This window comes from Gorilla gorilla, chromosome 16 (assembly GCF_029281585.2).
Source record: "Gorilla gorilla gorilla isolate KB3781 chromosome 16, NHGRI_mGorGor1-v2.1_pri, whole genome shotgun sequence".
In the NCBI taxonomy this organism is placed as follows: Eukaryota; Metazoa; Chordata; class Mammalia; order Primates; family Hominidae; genus Gorilla; species Gorilla gorilla.
In genome coordinates, this window is record NC_073240.2 from 30,358,043 (window position 1) to 30,379,930 (window position 21,888).

General features: G+C 41.8%; 1 protein-coding gene across 8 annotated transcripts in view; it reads right to left on the minus strand.

The window, feature by feature from the left end:
- ENTREP2 (endosomal transmembrane epsin interactor 2) overlaps positions 1-21,888 on the minus strand; it is a 461,731-nt gene that overhangs the window by 239,838 nt on the left and 200,005 nt on the right. Inside the window, exon 2 of one of the 8 annotated variants that reach the window (XM_055363977.2) lies at positions 13,945-14,091. The exons of the other annotated variants lie outside the window; for them this stretch is intronic. Within the exon in view, the coding sequence (XP_055219952.2) occupies positions 13,945-13,968 (24 nt within the window). The 5' untranslated portion in view covers positions 13,969-14,091. The remainder of the gene's footprint in view (positions 1-13,944; positions 14,092-21,888) is intronic. 8 annotated transcript variants of the gene reach the window in all.

Sequence of the window (21,888 nt, forward strand, 5' to 3'; positions counted from 1 at the left end):
AGCAACACTTCTGATTCTGTAGGGGAGGAAAAAAAACAAGCAAGTGTTTTTACAACTTCGAGGTAGGGAAGGATTTCTTAATAAAAGATAATCACATACATGCACAGAAAGTATCCCCATTGAAGGAATTAATAAGTTAATAAAGATAACCATAAGAAAAATGACATGGTAAGTCAAAGCCTCGGAGGGGGTATTTTCACATATTCCACCAAGAAATCAGCACCAGAAGATATAGTATAAATAACTTTTATAAATTAGTAAGAAAAAGAGAAATGACACAAATGGGTAAAACACACAAACTCACATATTACAGAAGAAGAAACACAACATAAAACTGGTTGATCTCAGCCAGGCGTGGTGGCTCACGCCTGTAATCCCAGCACTTTGGGAGGCTGAGGCGGGCAGATCACAAGATCGGGAGATCGAGACCATCCTGGCTAACATGGTGAAACCTCGTTTCTACTAAAAAATACAAAAAAATTAGCCGGTTGTGGTGGCGGGTGCCTGTAGTCCCAGCTACTCGGGAGGCTGAGGCAGGAGAATGGCATGAACCCGGGAGGCGGAGCTTGCAGTGAGCCGAGATCGCGCCACTGCACTCCAGCCTGGGCAACAGAGCAAGAGAGCGAAAAGGAAAGGAAAGGAAAGGAAAGGAAAAAGGAAAGGAAAAAGGAAAGGAAAAAGGAAAGGAAAAAGGAAAGGAAAAAGGAAAGGAAAGGAAAGGAAAGGAAAAAGAAAAGAAAAGAAAAGAAAAGGAAAAAAAAACTGGTTGATCTCATTAGGAACAAGGAGAGCGCCAACTGGGACTGGAGATGCCGTGGCACACTCACCAGACTGGCAAACCTCTCAAGGCATGCCATAAAGAATGCGGAACACTTGGGGCATCTACATGAGTACAGTTGCTTTGGGAAAACCATGCGACATCATTTCATCAATCACACTGCCCATGACCCAGCAATTTCATGTCCAAGTGAGTGCCCTGGAGGAACCCATGCCTATGTACCTGAGGAGACGGGCATTTAAACATTCACAGCAACACAGGTCACAGGAACAAACTATTACATACATGGCCCATGAAGCCACCGAAGAACAGACAAATATATTGTGATCTATTCACACCATGGAAGACTGCAACAACAATCAAAATAATTGATGTAGAGCTACACATGAACACGTATGAATCAACAAATATCATGGTGAATGAAAAAAAGCAAGTAATCAAAGAACATAAAGTGCAATTCCACTTACACAAAGTTCAAAAGCAAAAGTAAGCAGTACATTATTTAGGGATGTGTACATATGTGTAAAAGAATGATGAACCTTGAATCTCTGCTCTGAAGACAGGCAGGAGACCAGATGGGAAGGAGCCCACAGGAGGGTCCTGGAGTGGGCAGCTTACACTTCTGGTGCTGGTTGGTGGGGCTTTCAATTGCCTGCTTCATAGCAATACACGAATTTCATTGTACGTGTCATATATTTCATGTTTAATAATGTTTTATTAATAAATATTTCCTAATTTAAAACAGAAAAGATGAAATACATTTTAAACATAACTGTCAGTAGAAAAAAAAGGTAGATTCCTACAGTCTAAATATTTACATAAAGTAAAGCACTCTCAACATGGTATTTATCAGAAAAAAAAACCAGAATAAAAGACAGAAGTGCCGAAGAAACGTGTAAAAACAAAAAGATAAAAAGAGTGACTGAAACAATCCCTAAATAAGTAAAGAGATTTCATAATAACTCAATCCCTTATTTTAAACAATTTGATTTCTATAAGATATGTACCTGAAAGAAAATGTCAGAGAGAAATTAAAGAAAAACGGATGGGCAAAGATATCAGGCACATTCGAACAAAAGGAAAGCAAGCCCAGTGCTCTAATTTAAACAAAGCCAAATTCAAGACAATAAAACACTAAATTGAGACAAGATCACTTTATATTGTTAAAAGATATAATCTACAGGGAATGAACACTAATATCCCAACATCCAAACAGAGCAAAAGGTGACAGAAAGAGCCGCAGTGAATATGAACATGAATATGGATCATGTAGGAAAAAGCTGTTATGGAAAAAAACTGCAAAAGCTAACAGTAGCTGTGGGCCAGGGCAGAACACGAAGGAGTGTTTTCTAAGCTGTTTCCCTGTATTTTCCAGGTTTTCTGTAATACACATCTATACTCACTTATCAGGAAAACCATAACTGTAAAGATCTGTTTTGGTGAGGATATCACACATTTAAGAAAGGCAGACTCCTTTCTTCCTCCAAAAGTCACTGCTGAAAGTCATGATTTTTAAAACTTCTTTTTTTCCGAACCCCAAGACGGAGTCTTGCTCTGTCCCCCGGACTGGAGCACAGTGGCATGATTTCAGCTCACTGCAAGCTCCGCCTCCCGGGTTCAAGCAATTCTCCTGCCTCAGCCTCTCAAGTAGCTGGGAATAGGGGCACGCACCACCACACCCAGCCAATTTTTGTATTTTTAGTAGAGGCGGGGTTTCACCATGTTGGCCAGGATGGTCTTGATCTCCTGACCTCGTGATCCGCCCACCTCAGCCTCCCAAGGTGCTGGGATTACAGGCGTGAGCCACTGTGCTCAGCCAATTTCAATCAATTATTCTATCCATTGTTGAACCACACACACTAAAGAGCAAAACAAATTTGAAACCTTTGAGTCTTCCTTCCCTTACTAATCAGAATTTTTATATTTTGACAAGGAAACATAGATCTACAGCAATTTGATTAAATACACATGAAAATCAGGGTAAAATAAAATTGTTTCAACTTCATCCCACTATTTATTGTATATCATAAAATTACTGAGGAATCAAAGATAAGGTTCATGAATAATATTCTTCATTAAAAGAGGGTGGATGTTTGAAAGAAAATCTGGTAACTAATAGCCTATAAGGTAGAATTTTTTAAAACCTGGGTATGTAGAGAGAGTTCCTCAGAATTGCATATTAAATTCACTTTCAATTAGTATGGTTCAGCATTTTATTCTGATGATTTATTTGTATGCTTGGTAATACTTTTTAAATTAACTGTGCCACAGACAGACATATCACATACTTCACAGTTATAATAATTTTTTCTAATGCTATATCTTTATAACAGTAATTGCCTTCTTTCTGAAAGAATACGCATTTTGAATCTAGTGACACTTCATTTACTACTTTTCTTATATTAGAGCTACCTCAGCATATTAGATTTTTTCTTAATGACTTTTTTCTATTAGGAGACCATGAAGACCCCAGGGCAAAGGAAGTCCATTAGGAAAGGGGGGCATTTTAGAGGAGGCAGGAATTTCTAAGGTAGACATCAGACAATTCTTGTCAAGAACAGACTGAACACGAGATCCTCCATTTCCTGTGAACTATAGATTAATTTTGATATCTGTACAAACAAGATTATGAAATTTGCAATATTCATCATTAATACAGTGAATTAAATTCCTAACATAGCAAAACATACATCAAGTATGTCACTGCTCACTGCACCTCCCACTCTCAGTTGAGACATCACCCTGCACAGCTCCTCCCTGGACAACTCCAGCTGACCAGAGTACCTGCTTATACCACGTGGAACAGGAGACCGAGGATCCTCTCACCCTGACAGCTGCCTTGCTCTCTCCTGGAACATAGCAGCAGGTGATTATTCAGTGTGGGGGCAAAAAGAGTCCCTATCACTCCTCTGGTCTGAGAGCCAGATGCTAGAGTATGTCCAGGAAGCACTTCCGAGAAGCTATTCCCTGGACAGGCTGAGCCGCCTTGGGGCAGTCGCCCATCTCCTGAAGCCAGGAGTGCTGGAGCACAGGCTGAGGATGACTCTGAGGCTGGAGAGAAGACTCAACAACCCGTTGGTGGCTCCACCATGGCTGTCCCTTTCTCCCAAAACTTTCTACAGCTCGATTTACTCCTGGACCCCTGCACCTGGTGCTTTTCCTGCTTCCTGGGTTTTGTCTTGGTTGTTCTGCCGGCCTGCAAGGAGTCTACTCTCTGATCTACCCGCCCAAACTCTACCCATCCAATAATATTTGGGCTGAATCCCATTCTCACTGTAAGATTCAGTCTGAATCAGTCTTCTTCTACTTCAATCTTAGTGGAAGCAGCATGACACAATGAAAAGAGCATGCCCTCTGAAATCAGACACACCTAGACTCCTCCATCCAAGCTTTAGAAATTACCCTTGTATTATGCTACCCAAGTATATAACTTGGTAGTCACACTACCCAAGTACATAATCCCTTTGAAAAGGACATGCTCTTCAAATGCAGCTGTGAATACTTGTCATGGGCCAATGTACAAAAAGCACCAGGTAGGCACCAGTTTCCTCTTATCTTTCTAAATAAAAATTATATACAAAATTCATTTCTCGATTTCTAACTTGCAGCAATTTCCTCCCATTATCTTATACAACTTTATGTATCTTTAACATTTTATTGATATTTTTATTTCCCCAACTCATATCATAACCTCACCTAGAACCTAAACCTAAATACCATATCTTAACCTTCTTAGTTTCCAAGTCATTGCACGGCTCAGGGCCCTGTGCAATGCATTTCATTACTGCGGCACAACAGGCTCTGAGCCTCATCTCGTGGCAATTCTGACTGACGACCACTCTGTGCTCACGGTGTGCTGATGGTGTCCTTTATGTATCCAGGACAGACAGAACAAGGAACTGCTGACCAGGCAGGTTACAGAATCAGCCCAGGGTTAGACACTTACAGGTCCAATGGGGAAGCACCCCAGGAAACACGTAACAAAGCCTCCATTAGCAGCAGCTGGACAAATTCTTCCCCTTTTCTGGAAACATCCTTAAGCTTTGCTGATGCCCACACCTGGGGATACTAAGTGGTTTATTGTAATCAAGAAATGTATCATGGTCTTGGGGTCCAGCTACATGCAACTCGCTTCACAGCACATTAACCAACAGACACGGATCACAGGAAAATCACTCCAGCCATAAAGAAACACACAGACTCTGGGACTCCATCCAGAGGCACATCCCGGGGCTTCTGAGCTCCCAGAGACGGCCCCCACTCAGTGCTGTTCCACAGACCTTACCACCCACTCAGTCTCTACCTTCACAGGAAGAGAGTAACATTACCCAGACAGGGCTATGAGAATAACTCACTCTTTCTCAGAAGCTTCTCAGCCAGTCAGAAGCAGCAATCAGGGAAAAGCTGATTACAATTGTTTCCAGGTGAATTCAAGATGATGCATTTAATTATGATTTTTGAGCACATAATTACCTTATTGGGTATCTTTGTCTACCTTGTTTTTAATCTTCTTTTTTTTTTTTTTTTTGAGACAGAGTCTTGCTCTGTCACCCAGGCTAGAATGCAGTGGCGTGATCTCGGCTCACTGCAACTTCCGCCTCCCGGGTTCAAGAGATCTCCTGCCTCAGCCTCCAGAGTAGCTGGGACTACAGGCACACGCCGCCACACCCAGCTAATTTTTTGTATTTTAGTAGAGACAGGGTTTCACCATGTTACCCAGGCTAGTCTTGAACTCCTGAGCTCAGGCAATATGCCCGCCTCGGCCTCCCAAAGTGCTAGGATTACAGGCATGAGCCACCGTGTCCAGCCCCTTGTTTTTCATCTTTCTATTCTAGCTCGCTGTCACTTGCAAAAAGTTGAGTTTTTATATATTTTCAATAAAAAATGTGCCTGATGGATTAAAAGAGTTTATACTTCCAAGTGAAGTGACTTAAGCAAATAAAAATAATTGTCATGTTTCAATAAAAATTAGTATTTTATCAACAACTATTTTTAATTTCACTTGGTCTTGAGTGGTTTCCTTATGTTATACTTTAGTCTGTTTAAGTCTCGTTTTTCTGGTTAGACTATCTTTCCCTGCCGATATTTAATACTGTTAGTAAATTTAAAAGCGTATTAGTCCATTTTCATAAACGAAGTGGGAGGTTGGGATACTTAAGCTGCTGCTTTATGAGCACAGCAAAATTCTGCATTGTTTTAAGGATCTGTACAAATATGTTTTCACCCTACTTCCTTCTTTTCTTCTGCACTTAACAAATGAAAGCTTCATCTTTAATGTGACCAAGCAAAATACATTCTCTTAAAAAAAAAGGTCACGACCTTGACTGTAAGAAATCCCCAAAGTGGATTTATAATGAATTTTCCGAATAATGACTCCAAATACATTTACATTAAAAATATTAACCTTTAACTCACCTATATTTTTAATAGCATATAAAGTGATATTTGAGCTCAATTCATGGCTTCGGAAGAAAGCCTTGCAGGCTTCCTATAACTCATATTAAAGGTTAAGATGATTCATAAATTTTTTTCCACAGAATATGGCAAACAGATGACTTTGTAGTGTGACTGGGACTGAATTTCTGATGGGCACAGCAGGAAACATTTCTGTAAGTGCAAAAATTCAAAGACACTTTTGAAAAGAAGTTAATATATGCAGCGTAAGATTTTAAGCTTTCTTACATTGAAAAATGATCAGCATAGCAATGAAGAGAGAGAAATAAAAAAAACCACTAATCCAGGCTGAAGTTCATTCATCACACACTTCCAATTCCTTGACATCTGCATGTTACATTAAATACTGCAGTGGAGAAAAACAAAAATAAGAGAATCCAACTGGAATGGAAAGACAATCAAAGCTATTTTTCTTCAACGGTTGTCTATAAGTTTCCAATAAAATTGGGGCTATGACAAGAATCGAGCATTTATACTTATGCATAAAGTAAGGGCTGGTTTCTCTAATAGGGCTGATCATCGGACACCTATTACCACCACTCCGGGGACAGCATCAATGAATCAAACTCCACAGGACTAGAAATATTCTGACTAGTGTCCAGGATAACAGGAGAGCTACCAGGGCTTTTGGTGCCACACGCCTGGGTTTATTAGGGCCAGAATTGCTCTCCATAACCTAAGAACCACCCAAACATCCACAGGATAAATGCAAAACCCTGGAAACCCTCTTTTTTTTTTTTGAGAAAAGAAATATGGAAGGAAAAAAACTTTCCTCTATTTTGTAGCTTCTAATTAAAAGGAAACTATGAAAGAATTAATTGCACCTAAACGTATTTTACTACGTTTTATGTTGTACTGCAGTAAGTCTTAAGATGAGCTGCAGAGGAGAACGGATTATGCCTTACTAAGGCATGGAAAGAGGTTTTTTTGGTTATATTTTAAGGTCTCAGGTAAGGCACTGATTAAGAGCCAGTTGGCCTGGGCTGGAAACCTGCCCACCACTTGCCTGCCACACACCTGCCCTGTGCCTCAGCTTCTCTTTTGGCTAGGATGATAACAGAGTTGTCTCACTGGGGTGTCATAAGAAGTAAGTGCAGCAGGCATCTATCTGAACAGGGCCCAGCATACAGCAGTTTCCCACCACGCTTGTTACTGTGGAAGGTACACAGAAATGGTCAGATTTCTCTGCTGTGACGTCCTTCCATTCAGCTCTCTTGCGGTAAAACGCTTCATTCTAAGTGCCTTCCCTCACCCAGCTGAAAGGCAGAACACTTACTCCCATTTTGGATAACAGTGCAAGCTGTGAGTCATAACTGGTGTGGGAGACAGAGATAGATCATGCCTTTCCCTATTGTTAGTCATTTCAAATAAATTGAATGTATCCTGGTTTGGGGGTGGTGCCTTTAAAAATTGTTTTTAATTTAAAATTTTTTTAGTTGACTTTATTTTTAGAACAGTTTTAGGTTCACAGCAAAAGTTAGCAAAAGGTACAGAGAGTTCCCATACACTCCCTCCCTCCCTAGAGGCACAGCCTCCGCCACTACCACCAGCCGCCAGCAGAGTGGTGCATTTGTTAACAACTGGTGAACCTACATTGCCACACCCTTATCACTCAGAGTCCATGGTTTACATTAGGGTCCACTCTTGGTGTTGTACATTCTATGGGTTTGGAGAAATGCATGATGACCTGTATCCACCATTATATTATACAGAATAGTTTCACTGCCCTGAAAATCCTCTGTGTTCCACCTCTTCATCCCTCTCCCCCAACCTGTGACAACCACTTATCTTATTACTGCCTCCACAGTTCTGCCTTTTCCAGAATGTCATATGGTTGGAACTATACAGTCTATAGCCTTTTCAGATTGACTTCTTTCACACTGTATTATGCAAAGTTTATTCCATGTCTTTTCATGGCTAAATAGCTCATTTCTTTTCTTTTTTTTTCTTTTTGGGACAGAGTCTTGCTCTGTTGCCCAGGCTGGAGTGCAGTTGTGTGAAATTGGCTCACTGCAACCTCCACCTCCTGATTTCAAGAGATCCTTCCATCTCAGCCTCCCAAATAGCTGGGATTACAGGTGCCCGCCATCATGCCCAGCTAATTTTTGTATTTTTAGTAGAGATGGGATTTCACCACATTGGCCAGGCTAGTCTCAAACTCCTGACCTCAAGTGATCCACCTGCCTCGGCTCCCAAAGTGCTGGGATTACAAGCTCATTTCTTTTTAGCACTGACTAATATTCTATTGTCTAATGTACCATAGTTACTTATCCATTCACCTAGTAAAGAACAGGGTTGTGTTTTTTTTACCCCACTGTTCTGGGAATATAGTTTCCAAAAATTATTAAAAAAAATACAGAGCCGCTTTTAGTATTTCTGAAGGCTGCTCTGATTTGTCTTTGTCCTTTAAAAGTCTGCAGAAAAAAAAAACAAAACTGAATCTAATAAAGGTGCTTCTGATATTTCTGCAACCTAAACATGCTTTACTTGGTATCTTCTGTACCTTCACACCAGAAGATGACACCTTTGTTGGTCCTGTTTGTTAAAGACTCAGAAGCCAGGGCCCCAGCACCACCCAGCAACCCCCCGAATCAAGGTGCAGCAGAACTCAGCATTCACGCTGAAACACGTGTCCTGTGCTCTGATGTAGACCCAAATCTAACAGCCATTGACATGGACTGTTAGATGACTTCCGTTATCACCTACTGGGATAAAACCTATTTTGTTTTGGCTAATAAATACTGTTCTATGTCATTATTATTATTATTATTATTTTCGAGATGAAGTCTTGCTCTGTCGCCTAGTCTGGAGTGCAGTAGCATGATCTCGACTCACTGCAACCTCCGCCTCCCAGGTTCAAGCGATTCTCCTGCCTCAGCCTCCTGAGTAGCTGGGACTACAGGTTCATGCCACCAGGCCTGGCTAATTTTTTGTATTTTTAGTAGAGACAGGGTTTCACCATATTGGCCAGGCTGGTCTAACTCCTGGTCTCAGGTGATCCACCCGCCTCGGCCTCTCAAAGTGCTGGGATTACAGGCGTGAGCCACTGCATCCGACCTTCATTAAATTTAATGTATTATTTAAACTAGGATATTTTTTATCAGCTTTATTGAAGTATAATTTACATAAAAGAAAACCCAACCATTTAAAATGCACGGTTCCTGACAAAGTACAGCCTGATAAACTCATATGGCCATGGAAGCATCACCACAATTAAACTACAGAACATTCCATGTCCCCAGAGTTTCCGTTGTGCTTCCCTGTAGCCATTCTCTTCCCACACCCCAGTGCCAGGTGACCACTCATCTTTCCTCCATCACTAGAATTTCAGAAAAATGGAATCATACAGTATGCAGTCTTTTGTGTCTGGCTTCTTCTATTTAGCCATTTGCTTCTGAGGTTCACCCACATTACATGTATCAACAAGGAGAATCTTTTTAACCCCAGAAATACTCTGGCTGGAAAGTAGAAAACTATTCAGCAAAAGCTACTGTAGAAAAACACTCCAAGATGATTAAGAACTGTATTCCACCCCTCTCAAATAAGACCCTTGAACAACAAGTGATTCCTATTTTAGGACAGCAAGGAGATTGCTAAGTGATGGATACAATGAATTTATTTTTTAAATATCTTGCTAGCTAAAGACCTTTAAAGATATTTGGAGAGAGATGACATCAGAAAAAAGTGGCAAAGACCTAAAAATTCACTCCTCCATAAGAGGAAAAAATAACCGAATGAAATGGTTAGAATCAAGTTGCTCACAACTCTGGAAATTAACCAAAGGCCTGCAGCAACCTTGGAAGCATTTCTTCAAGATGAAGAGCTGAATCTCGGTAAGAACAGTAGGATTTGGGGCATTTTGGCTTGCCCTAGTCCCATCCTCCATTCCCCATCTCTACAGTACCCTTGAAAAATAAAAGCTCACATGCCTGGTGCAGCCTGGAAGCCACTTGAGGGAAGGGAACAAAGCTGGATCTTTTCCAAAGTCCCATTCCCAAATAATTCTCATGATGTGACCATTCTGGTGATTCCCTAGAAGACCATACTTACAAACCTAGTTATATTTGACCTGACCCTGAGCTCACCCAGTGTGAACAGTCTTTTCCCCGGGGGTGACTGTCAAATACATTTATAGGCAAGTGTTTTCACTTTGCAGCTGCCTAATCAGTAGATACTAGTTGGGGCAAACAATATATTAATCTAAACACTTAAAAAAAATCCTGGGGAATAAGATGCCCATAGCGCTTTTGAAACGCCCCAATATATCTCTGGGAATACAGAGTGCCACATGCATGCATAGGGCTGTGCATATGCCCAGGAAAGCCCTGAGAAGGCTCTAAGCTCTCAGATGACAACTGCCTTGCAGAATGTTGAAGGTGTGCCCCAAGAGTCACACAGACCCCCTTGTCAAAGACTGGGAGATGTACTGGCTCCAGGCATTTAAAGGAATCTCTGTCCAATAACTAGGTAACTCCTAAACTAACTTGGTAGACAATTCAGTAGCCACACATGACAAAGAAGAGGCTTTACAGAATTCGTTCAGAAAAGTCATCAACAATAAACTATAGTGGACAAGAAGAACTTGCTTTCTAGAGGCACCACATTATATTAGTGAAAATGCCCAGTTTTCAACAAAAAAAGAAGAGAAATATGAAGATACAAGAAAGCATGGCCCATATTCAGGCAAAAAAAAAAAAAAGCAATCAATATAAGTGATCCCTGGCCTGGCACAGTGGCTCATGCCTATAATCCCAGCACTTTGGGAGGCTGAAGTGGGCAGATCACTCTTGAGGTCAGGAGTTTGAGACCTGTCTGGCTGACATGGTGAAATTCCATCTCTACCAAAAATACAAAAATTAGCTGGGTGTGGTGGCACATGCCTGTAATCCCAGCTACTCAGGAGGCTGAGGCACGAGAACTGCTTGAACTCTGCCAGGAGGCAAGGCTGCAGTGAGCCGAGATCATGGCACTGCACTCTAGCCTGGGCAGCAGATTAAGACTCCATCTCAAAAAAAAAAAAAAAAAAAATATATATATATATATATATGTGTGTGTGTGTATATATATGTATATATATGTGTATATATATGTATATATATGTGTATATATGTATATATGTGTATATATGTATATATGTATATATGTATATACGTATATATGTGTGTATATGTATATATATGTATATATGTATATATATATATGTATATATATATCTAGCTCACATATACATCTCATACACACACACACACACACACATACACACACACACATATATGACCCCTGAGAAAGGCATGGTGGACTTAGAAGACAAAGACTTTAAATCAGTTATTTAAATGTATTAAAAGAACTAAAGCAAACTGTCTAAAGAACTAAAGAAAAAGATGACAATGATATCTCACCAAACAGAGAATATTAATGAAGAGTTAGAAATTATAAGAACCAAATAGGGCTGGGCATGGTGACTCATACCTGTAATCCCAGCAATTTGGGAGACTGAGGCAGGAGGACTGCTTGAGGCCAGGAGTTTGAGACCAGCCTGGGCAACATAGCAAGATACTATCATTAACAAAAAATACACAAAAATTAGCCAGTGTGGTAGCACGCACCTGTAATCTCAGCTACTCAGGAGGCTGAGGCAGGAGGGAGAATCCCTTGAGCCCAAAAGTTCAAAGCTGCAGTGAGCTATGATCATACCACTGCACTCCAGCCCGAGAGACAGAACAAGACTCTGTCTGAAAAAAAAAAGAACCAAATAGAAATTATAGATTGAAAAGTACAATAACTCAAATAAAAAACTCTCTATAGGGGTTAAAGAGCAGATTTGAGTAGACCGAAGAAAGAATCATCAGTTAACCTAAAGATAGGTTAATTGAGGTTATCCAGTCTGAGCAGCAGAATAAACAATGAAGAAAAATGAACAGATCCTAAGAAGTGTGTGAGCCATCATAAAGTGTACCAAAGTGCATGCAATGGAGTATCAACAGGAGAGGAGAGAAAGTGAAAAGGGCAGAAAATACCTTTGAAGAAACTACAGCCAAAGACTTCCCAAATTTGATGAAAGACAACAATCTACACATCCAAGCTCAATGAAATCTGAGTAGAATAAACTCAAAGAGATCCATGCCTAGACATATCATAAACAAACTGTCAAAAGCCAAGGCCAAAGAGAGAAGCTTGAAGGCAAAAGATCAGTGACTTACCACATACAAGGGGTCCGAATAAGATTAACAGCTAGTTTCTCATTAGAAAACATGCAGGACAGAAGGCAGAGCAATGGCAAGAAAAAAAAAAAAGTATAAACCAAGAATTCCATATCCAGCAAAACTATCCCTCAAAAATGAAGAAAAAATCAAGACATTACCCCCAATGCTGAGATAATTTGTCTCTATGGAATCTGCCCTAAAACAAATAGTAAAGGAAGTCTTTTAGGCTGAAATTAAACACACACACACACCCAGGTGCACGAGCGTGTGCAAAACTAGATAGACAGTAAATTAAACTCACATAGACATAAAAAGCATGATTAAAGATAACTACATAGATGCTATGGTTTGGATGTGGTTTGTCCCAGTCAAAACTCAGGTTGAAATTTAATTCCCAATGCAACAGTGTTTGGAGGTAGTGTCTTTAAGAAATGATTAACTCAAGTTGGATTAATGTCTTTCTCACAAGACTGGGTTAGTTCTCTGCAGAAAGGATTAGTTTTGATAAGAGTTAATTGTTATAAAGTGAGGTTGCCTCTCACATTTTTCCCTTTTTGCCTTTCCCTTTATCTGCCATGTTTGGAGGAAGCACCAAGGCCCTCACCAGAAGCCAGCAGATGCGATTGTCCAATCTTGAACATCCCAGCCTGCAGAACCATGAGCTAAATAAACCTATTTTTTTTAATAAATTACCCAATCTCAGGTATTCTGTTATGGCAACATACAAAAAAAGTAAGACATACAGAAAACAAATAGCATACTGGGAGACGTAATAATTCCTCATCAGTAATTACATTAAAAAATTAAACTCTCCAATTAAAAGGCAGAAATTTCAGAATGGATTTTAAAAACATGATCCAATTACACACTGTCTATAAGAGATTCACTAGAGTTTGTTAGTAAAAAGTAGAAAATAATATACTGTGCAAATGCTAACCAAAAGAAGTTTGAGTAACTATACTAGTATTAGACAAAATCATCTTTAAGACAAAAATTGTTACCAGAAACAAATAAGGACATTTTATAATGATAAAGGCTTAATCATTCAAAAATACAGAACAATTATAGACATATTTGTACATAACAATTGTGCCAGAGTAGCAAAGAATTAGCAAAGAACAACATTCTGAACAGCTGAGCTGGTAGCTCTATACTGAAAAATGAGAAATGTCATTTGCCTAAATTATTGACAACCGGAAGACTGCAACCGAGATCAAGTGCACCCTGGAAAGCCACAGGTTTTCCATCCTGGCTGCATATTGAAATGATCCACAGAGTCTAAAACTATATAGATACCCTGGCCCTATGCCAAGAAATCCTGATATAGTGAGTCTGAAGTAACATTTCTTAAAGTGCCCCAGGTGTTCTGAAGTGCAGGCAGGATAAGAAGACACGGGCCTAGAGTGTGAGAGCATGGGCTCTGAAACATACAGCCTGGGTTTCAACCTGAGCTCTGCCTCTTACTCGCTCCAAAAAACCTTGAACATGACTGAACCTTACTGTACTCACATCACGGAAGAGTGTCTGGAACATAGTCAATGTTAATAAATGTTAGCCATTACTGTCGTTGTCATCATCATCATCATCATCTGTCATCATCATCATTTGCCCAGGATAGGCACAACTTGAGGTACCTCTGAACCCTCACGATGGACACTGAAGTTGGGGAAGAAAGAGACAAATGGCAGCTTTACCTGGTGAAAAATAAGCTCAGCTCTTCCCTCTTGAGCCTGCTTCATCCCCCAGGAAGACTAAAGAGGATCCTGCCAGTCAGCACAACAGAGCTCCCACTTTCAAAGATGGCCTTCACATTCTGGACCACGCATACTAGGGTGGAGTTTAGGAAAGGTAAACTGTGCCACCCTCCCATACCACCACACCCCCGCAAACACACACACACACACACACACACACACACACACACACACACAAGAAACCAACTAATCCAACAACACCAACTTTCTACCTTCATTAACATAGTCCTTCTTTTGTAAATATAAATAGGACAATGAAAGATGGCCTGATATTGAGTGGGAAAAAAATAGCATAAATAATGACCTAGATGATTAAAGAGACCAATTAACCTGTGGGGGGAGGTGAGAATATCTGATAAACAGAATTCTAATTAATATACTTGAAGGAGATTGCACCCATTAAATGAGTGTTTCATAAAATGTGAACATATTGCTATGAAAAAAAGCAATTAGAGAAAAACACAGTTCTTAGAAAATAACATAGCTGTCTGTCAAAATAAAAAATTCAACAGAATGATCAAACAGTAGAATGGATACAGCTGAAATCCAAAGTAGTTATCTAGAAAATAAAATAGAAGTGCCCCAGAAAGTAAAGAAAAAGAGAAAGAAAACATTAGAAAATGTTAAGAATCCCATAGGATCAATTTAGAAGGTAGAGCATCTATCCACTAGGAATTCAAGTAAGAGAAGGCAAAAATAAATAAATGGATAGATAGATAGATAAATAAGAGATACAATCAAAGAATTAATGGAAGAAATTTCCCCAACAATTTTTCTTGAACTATCCAATAGATGAATAACTAGAACTAGTTTAATAATTCATTATGGTCTGTGATAAACAAGTATGAGATCAATACACATAATTTTTCCAGAAATTATAGCAGAAAATACAGTTGGTTCTTGAACAACACAGGTTTGGACTGCATAGGTCCACTTACACATGGATCTTCTTCTACCTCTGCCACCCCTGAGACAGCAAGACCAACCCCTCCTCTTCCTCCTCCTCCTCAGCCTACTCAACTGATGATGATGAGGATGAAGGCCTTTATGATGGTCCACTTCCACTTAATTAATAGTAAATACATTTTCTATTTCTTAGGACTTTTTGAAATGATATTTTCTTTTCTCTAGCTTACTTTATTGTAAGAATACAGCATATAATACATCTAACATACAAAATACGTGTTAATTGACTATGTGATCGGTAAGGCTTCCAGTTGGCAGTTGCTTACTTGTAGTTAAGTTTTTGAGGAGTCACACATTATACGCAAATTTTCAACTACATGAGGGGTCAGTGCCCCTAACTGCCATGTTGTTCAAGGGTTAACTGTATATCCCCATCTCTAAATATTATAGATATTATTTTCCAGGAATTAATCTATAAAATCAATGCAATCACAAAATCAAATCATGGCCACTGTGTAACTTTACAAACTCATTCTAAATTTATTGAAGAATGCACAGAAGAGCAAAAAATATGTGAAAATAAGTCATTCGACGTATAAAGCTGGACTAGTTAAAACAATGTAGTGTTGTCTTAGAAATGAACTGATAGATTCATTACACAAAATAAAGATTAACAAACAGACCCATATCTAGCAGTGAGGTGGTGGAAAACATTTCAAATGGCAGGAGAAATATTGAATCGTTCAAAAAAATAATATTGGGAAAATGGTCATCCGTTAGGAAAAGATAAAGTTAGAGTCTTCATACCATATGTAAAAATAAGTTTTGATTCAATTAAACATAAAAAGAAAAATTAAACATTTTAGAAATAAACAGGTGAATAATTTCAGAATTATGGTCCAAGAGAGATCTTTTCAAGTGTATATTTTAAAAAGACACTTTGCTAAAAATTAAAAGACAAACAAACTGACAAGACAAACTGGGATAAAATATTAGTCACTTAAAACAGAAAAGTATTATGATCTTAAGAAAAATAAAAATAAAAAATAAAAATAAAAATAAGGAAATGAGGAGAGGTCCCCTTCAAGGAGGGACAGTGACAGTGAAGGAGAGGAGTGATTTGAAAGACTAGAAGGTAAGGAAATGATATATTAATAATTTGGTTCAATATATTGAATCAGGTCGGGGTGAGGAAGGAACCAAGGGAAACTGAGTTAAGGTTTTAGAATAAGGCAACTGAAGGAAAGGGAGAAACATTCCTAATGAGATAGGGGAGCAAAAAGAAATTAGTTTGGGTTTGGAGTAGATTGAGTTGGGGTCCTTGTAGGATAAATGCTAACATGGGGGCTCCTCCAGTTTAGTCTCACTAGGCAGATTCATTTGAGTTAACAAAAAACTAAATATAGACTTCATGTGAAAAATTATAAGATTGTGTTGTGTTTCTGTTTTGCTTTCTTTTCATTCTCTTTATTATTTTTTTATTTTGCTTTCTTTTATTTTTATTGTCTCCTACTTGAGTTGCTTTATTGAATCTTCTTTTGTAGACAAATAAGAATCATATAATTGTTTGGATTTAAATGGTTATTTTCAAATTGCTTAAGGGTATTAGAAAACAACTTCTGCTCCCTCTCCCTCTCCCTCTCCCTCTCCCTCTCCCTCTCCCTCTCCCCACGGTCTCCCTCTCCCGCTCTTTCCACGGTCTCCCTGTGATGCCGAGCCGAAGCTGCTGCTCCCATCTCAGCTCACTGCAACCTCCCTGCCTGATTCTCCTGCCTCAGCCTGCCCAGTGCCTGCGATTGCAGGCGCGCGCCGCCACGCCTGACTGGTTTTCATATTTTTTTGGTGGAGACGGGGTTTCGCTGTGTTGGCCGGGCTGGTCTCCAGCTCCTAACCGCGAGTGATCGGCCAGCCTCGGCCTCCCGAGGTGCCGGGATTGCAGACGGAGTCTCGTTCACTCAGTGCTCAATGGTGCCCAGGCTGGAGTGCAGTGGCGTGATCTCGGCTTGCTACAACCTCCACCTCCCAGCCACCTGCCTTGGCCTCCCAAAGTGCCGAGATTGCAGCCTCTGCCCGGTCGCCGCCCCGTCTGGGAAGTGAGGAGCGTCTCCGCCTGGCCGCCCATCGTCTGGGATGTGAGGAGCCCCTCTGCCTGGCAACCGCCCCGTCTGAGAAGTGAGGAGCCCCTCCGCCCAGCAGCCACCCCATCTGGGCAGTGAGGAGCGTCTCCGCCCGGCAGCCACCTCGTCCGGGAGGGAGGTGGGAGGGTCAGCCCCCCGCCCGGCCAGCCGCCCTGTCCGGGAGGTGAGGGGCGCCTCTGCCCGGCCGCCCCTACTAGGAAGTGAGGAGCCCCTCTGCCCGGCCAGCCGCTCCGTCCGGGAGGGAGGTGGGGGGGTCAGCCCCCAGCCCGGCCAGCCGCCCCGTCCGGGAGGGAGGTGGGGGGTTGGCCCCCCGCCTGGCCGGCCGCCCGGTCCGGGAGGTGAGGGGCGCCTCTGCCCGGCCGCCCCTACTGGGAAGTGAGAAGCCCCTCTGCCCGCCCAGCCGCCCCGTCCGGGAGGGAGGTGGGGGGGTCAGCCCCCCGCCCGGCCAGCCACCCCGTCCGGGAGGGAGGTGGGGAGGTCAGCCCCCCGCCCGGCCAGCCGCCCCGTCCGGGAGGGAGGTGGGGGGGTCAGCCCCCCACCTGGCCAGCCACCCCGTCCGGGAGGGAGGTGGGGGGGTTAGCCCCCCGCCTGGCCAGCCGCCCCGTCTGGGAGGTGAGGGGCGCCTCTGCCCGGCCGCCCCTACTGGGAAGTGAGGAGCCCCTCTGCCCGGCCAGCCACTCCGTCCGGGAGGGAGGTGGGGGGGTCAGCCCCCCTCCCGGCCAGCCGCCCCATCCGGGAGGGAGGTGGGGGGGTTAGCCCCCCGCCCGGCCAGCCGCCCCGTCCGGGAGGTGAGGGGCGCCTCTGCCTGGCCGCCCCTACTGGGAAGTGAGGAGCTCCTCAGCCCGGCCAGCCGCCCCGTCCGGGAGGGAGGTGGGGGGGTCAGCCCACAGCCCAGCCAGCCGCCCTGTCCGGGAGGGAGGTGGGTGGTCAGCCCCCCGCCCGTCCAGCCGCCCCGTCCGGGAGGGAGGTGGGGGGGGTCAGCCCCCCGCCCGGCCAGCTGCCCCGTCGGGGAGGGAGGTGGGGGTGTCAGCCCCCCGCCGGCCAGCCGCCCCGTCCGGGAGGGAGGTGGGGGGGTCAGCCCCTCGCCTGGCCAGCCGCCCCATCCGGGAGGTGAGGGGCGCCTCTGCCCGGCCACCCCTACTGGGAAGTGAGGAGCCCCTCTGCCCGGCCAGCCGCCCCGTCCAGGAGGGAGGTGGGGGGGGGGTCAGCCCCCCGCCCGGCCAGCCGCCCCGTCCGGGAGGTGGGGGGCGCCTCTGCCCGGCCGCCCCTGCTGGGAGGTGGGGAGCCCCTCTGCCCGGCCACCGCCCCGTCTGGGAGGTGTGCCCAGCAGCTCATTGAGAGCGAGCCATGATGACAATGGCGGTTTTGTGGAGTGGAAGGGGGGGAAAGGTGGGGAAAGGATTGAGAGGTCGGATGGTTGCCGCGTCTGTGTGGAGGGAGGTGGACATGGGAGACTTTTCTCTGTACTAAGAAAAAATTCTTCTGCCTTGGGATCCTGTTGATCTGTGACCCTACCCCCAACCCTGTGCTCTCTGAAACATGTGCTGTATCCACTCAGGGTTGAATGGATTAAGGGCGGTGCAAGATGTGCTTTGTTAAACAGATGCTTGAAGGCAGCATGCTTGTTAAGAGTCATCACCACTCCCTAATCTCAAGTACCCAGGGACACAAACACTGCGGAAGGCCGCAGGGTCCTCTGCCTAGTAAAACCAGAGAACTTTGTTCACTTGTTTATCTGCTGACCTTCCCTCCACTATTGTCGTGTAACCCTGCCAAATCCCCCTCTCCGAGAAACACCCAAGAATGATCAATAAAAAATAAAAAAATAAATAAAAAACTAAAAAAAAAAAAAAAAAAAAAAAGAAAACAACTTCTTTCCTTGCAATTTTTAAAATGTCTCTTTCTAATTGCTTACATGTTAATACAGTCACACAACAAAATAATATGCAACTGTTTAAAACAGTTTGTATTAAGAAATATTAGTGAATGGAGCAACAGTCATGAAATACTCCTAAGCAGAAAAAAAAAGGCAGGTTACAAAATAGTTAAGTGCACTATGAATCTAATTTTCATAAAAATATGTACGCATCTGTGTATGCATGGGGAAAAATGGAAGGCAAAACAGCAAAATATAATTGTCTCTAAGTGTTGGGATTTGGGATGATTTTTAAAAATTGTCTTGTGTTTTTATGCATTTGCTAAATTCAAAACAATGAATATTTAATATACTAGAATTTAAAAATTAAAAAAAATCTCACACATCAATGTAACACAGTCTCACAGAAAAAATATGTACAAACAATTCATGGGAGAAATTCAAATAGGTAATGGAATCTTACTATTTGTTTCGTTTCGGTCCCATCTATTCTTTGTTTCCTTTTTCCTGTTTTCTGTCTTCTTTTGCATTAATTGGATATTTTTTATGATTCCACTCCATTTCCTTTGTTGGTTTCTTAGCCAACTCTTTGGGGTTTTTGGTTTTATTTTGTGGTTGCTTTAAGCTTTACAGTATACAACTTTAATTTATCATAGTTTTACCTTCAGGTGACATTAGACTTCATCAAGTATAGTCTAAGAATCTTACATGGTATACTTCCATCCGCCCTCCTTTACAGTATTTTCATACAATTACTTATACAAATGTTATAAACCCCACAATACATTGGTGCGTTTTTTTTTTTCCTATTTTTGGTTCTTTGCATGCATTCAGCTTCTTGAATCTGTGGGTTTCTAGTTTTTATTCCATTTTGAAAAAAAATTACTACTATTTCTTCAAGTATTTTTTCTGTTTGCCCTCACTCCTTATTCCACATATATTAGTGTTTCTGGAAATTATTCCACAAAGCTCTCTGATTTTTTTTCATATTTTTGTTGAAAAAATGTTTTTTCTCTGTGTTCTTCATTTTGGAGAATGTATATTGCATTGCAATGCCTGTAAGTCCACTAATCTTTTTTCTTGTCTCAAATCTGCCATTAATCTCATCCAGTGAATTTTTTTCTCTCTTACATTGTAGTTTTCATCAGTAGAAGTTCAACTGGGTTTTTTTTATACCTCCAAGTGTCTACTTAACTTTTGGAACATACAATTTTAATAACTGTAATCTTTGATTAGATGATAGACATTAGGAATGTTATCTAGTTGGTGCTGGATACTTTTGTATTCCTATGAACGTTCTCAAACTTTGCTCTGGGACACAGGAAAATTACTTGGAAACAATCTGATTCCTTTGGATCTTGCTTTTAATATCTGTTAGGCAGAACTGGAACAGCATTTAGCTCAAGGCTAGTTATTCTCCACTACTGAGGTAAAACTCTTCTGCATGCTGTATACAATGCCCAAGTGAATCATGAGGTTTCCAATCTGGATGGTGGGAAAACCCTAATTTTGTGACTGGCACTTTTGTCTCTAGTCTTCTCAGATAGTTCTTTCATGGCCTCAGTTTCCCTACCTACATGCAAGAGCTGATCAGTAGCAGCTGAATATTCACAGGGCTTCCTCTCCAAATCTCCAGAACCCTCTGCCTGAGTAAGTCTTTCCTCTCTGGCACTTCGTTCTGCAAATTCTAGCTACCTTGGACTCCCAGGCTCAGTATAGCCTCCTTAACTCAGCAGGACTGCCAGGCTCTTCCCAGGTTCCTGTGCTGTGGCCTAGAAACTTTATCACAACAGGAGGCTGCAGCAATCCATCCCCAGAGGATCCAGAGGCACATCTTTCTCTACAGTTATGAGAAATAAATACGCGAGAGGAACCTCAGCATCCCTGAACTCTTCCTGGAGGCCACAAATTACAGTTGGAATTTCTGTGCTACCATCTAACTAGGGTCCCTAAATGCAATGAAGATGATGAGACCCCAGGGTTGCAGGGGCCAGGTGGCAGCTCTTAATTGCCAAAGGCATGGTAGATGTGGTTACTGTGAAGCATAGAGAGCCAAAGCAGCGATCAGAGTAGACTGGCTCACCAAGATCTTTGGTGTTGGCTCTGAAAAGCCCTGTTTCTCTGATTGAGCCGTGATGGATACATGTTTCTGTCTGGGTTAATAAAGCTTAGCAATAAAAATAAATCACCATCTGAGTAAGGCAAAAAGCCAGATCCCTCAAACAATGTAATATAAAATGCAAACAATACTAAACACATTATTGGATCTATATGGTACTCATATTCCCATAGATTAGTGCTTCTTAAAGTAGATTTACTTTGCTTTAAAAAAAAAAAAACTGTCCTAAACTGTAACTAATTTGTTATTGGTAAAAATAAATTCTAAAAAATGTTTTCAACTCCATGGTTATTAGTCTCTCAACAGTATTAGTTATTATGAATAATCTAATATCCAGTTCAGTGCTACTGGACTCAAGGTTTTAAAACTTACACCGCCTGTGATTATGGGAGACTGTTTCCATTATTGATACATAAGCCATCACAAGATGGTTCACTGAATCTTTCAAAAAATCATCTAATCAGAGCTATATAATCTGATTTCTAATTGGCATCCAGCATAATATAGAACCCGTTTATAGTTTAATGTAAGGAAGACAATGATCTCAATCATAGAAGACACTAAGAACAGATTTAAAAAAAAAAAACTACCCCAGTAATGTGAAAATACATATTCTTTATTCATGTCGCTAGCTTTCAGCATTTAGAAAGGCACTTATAA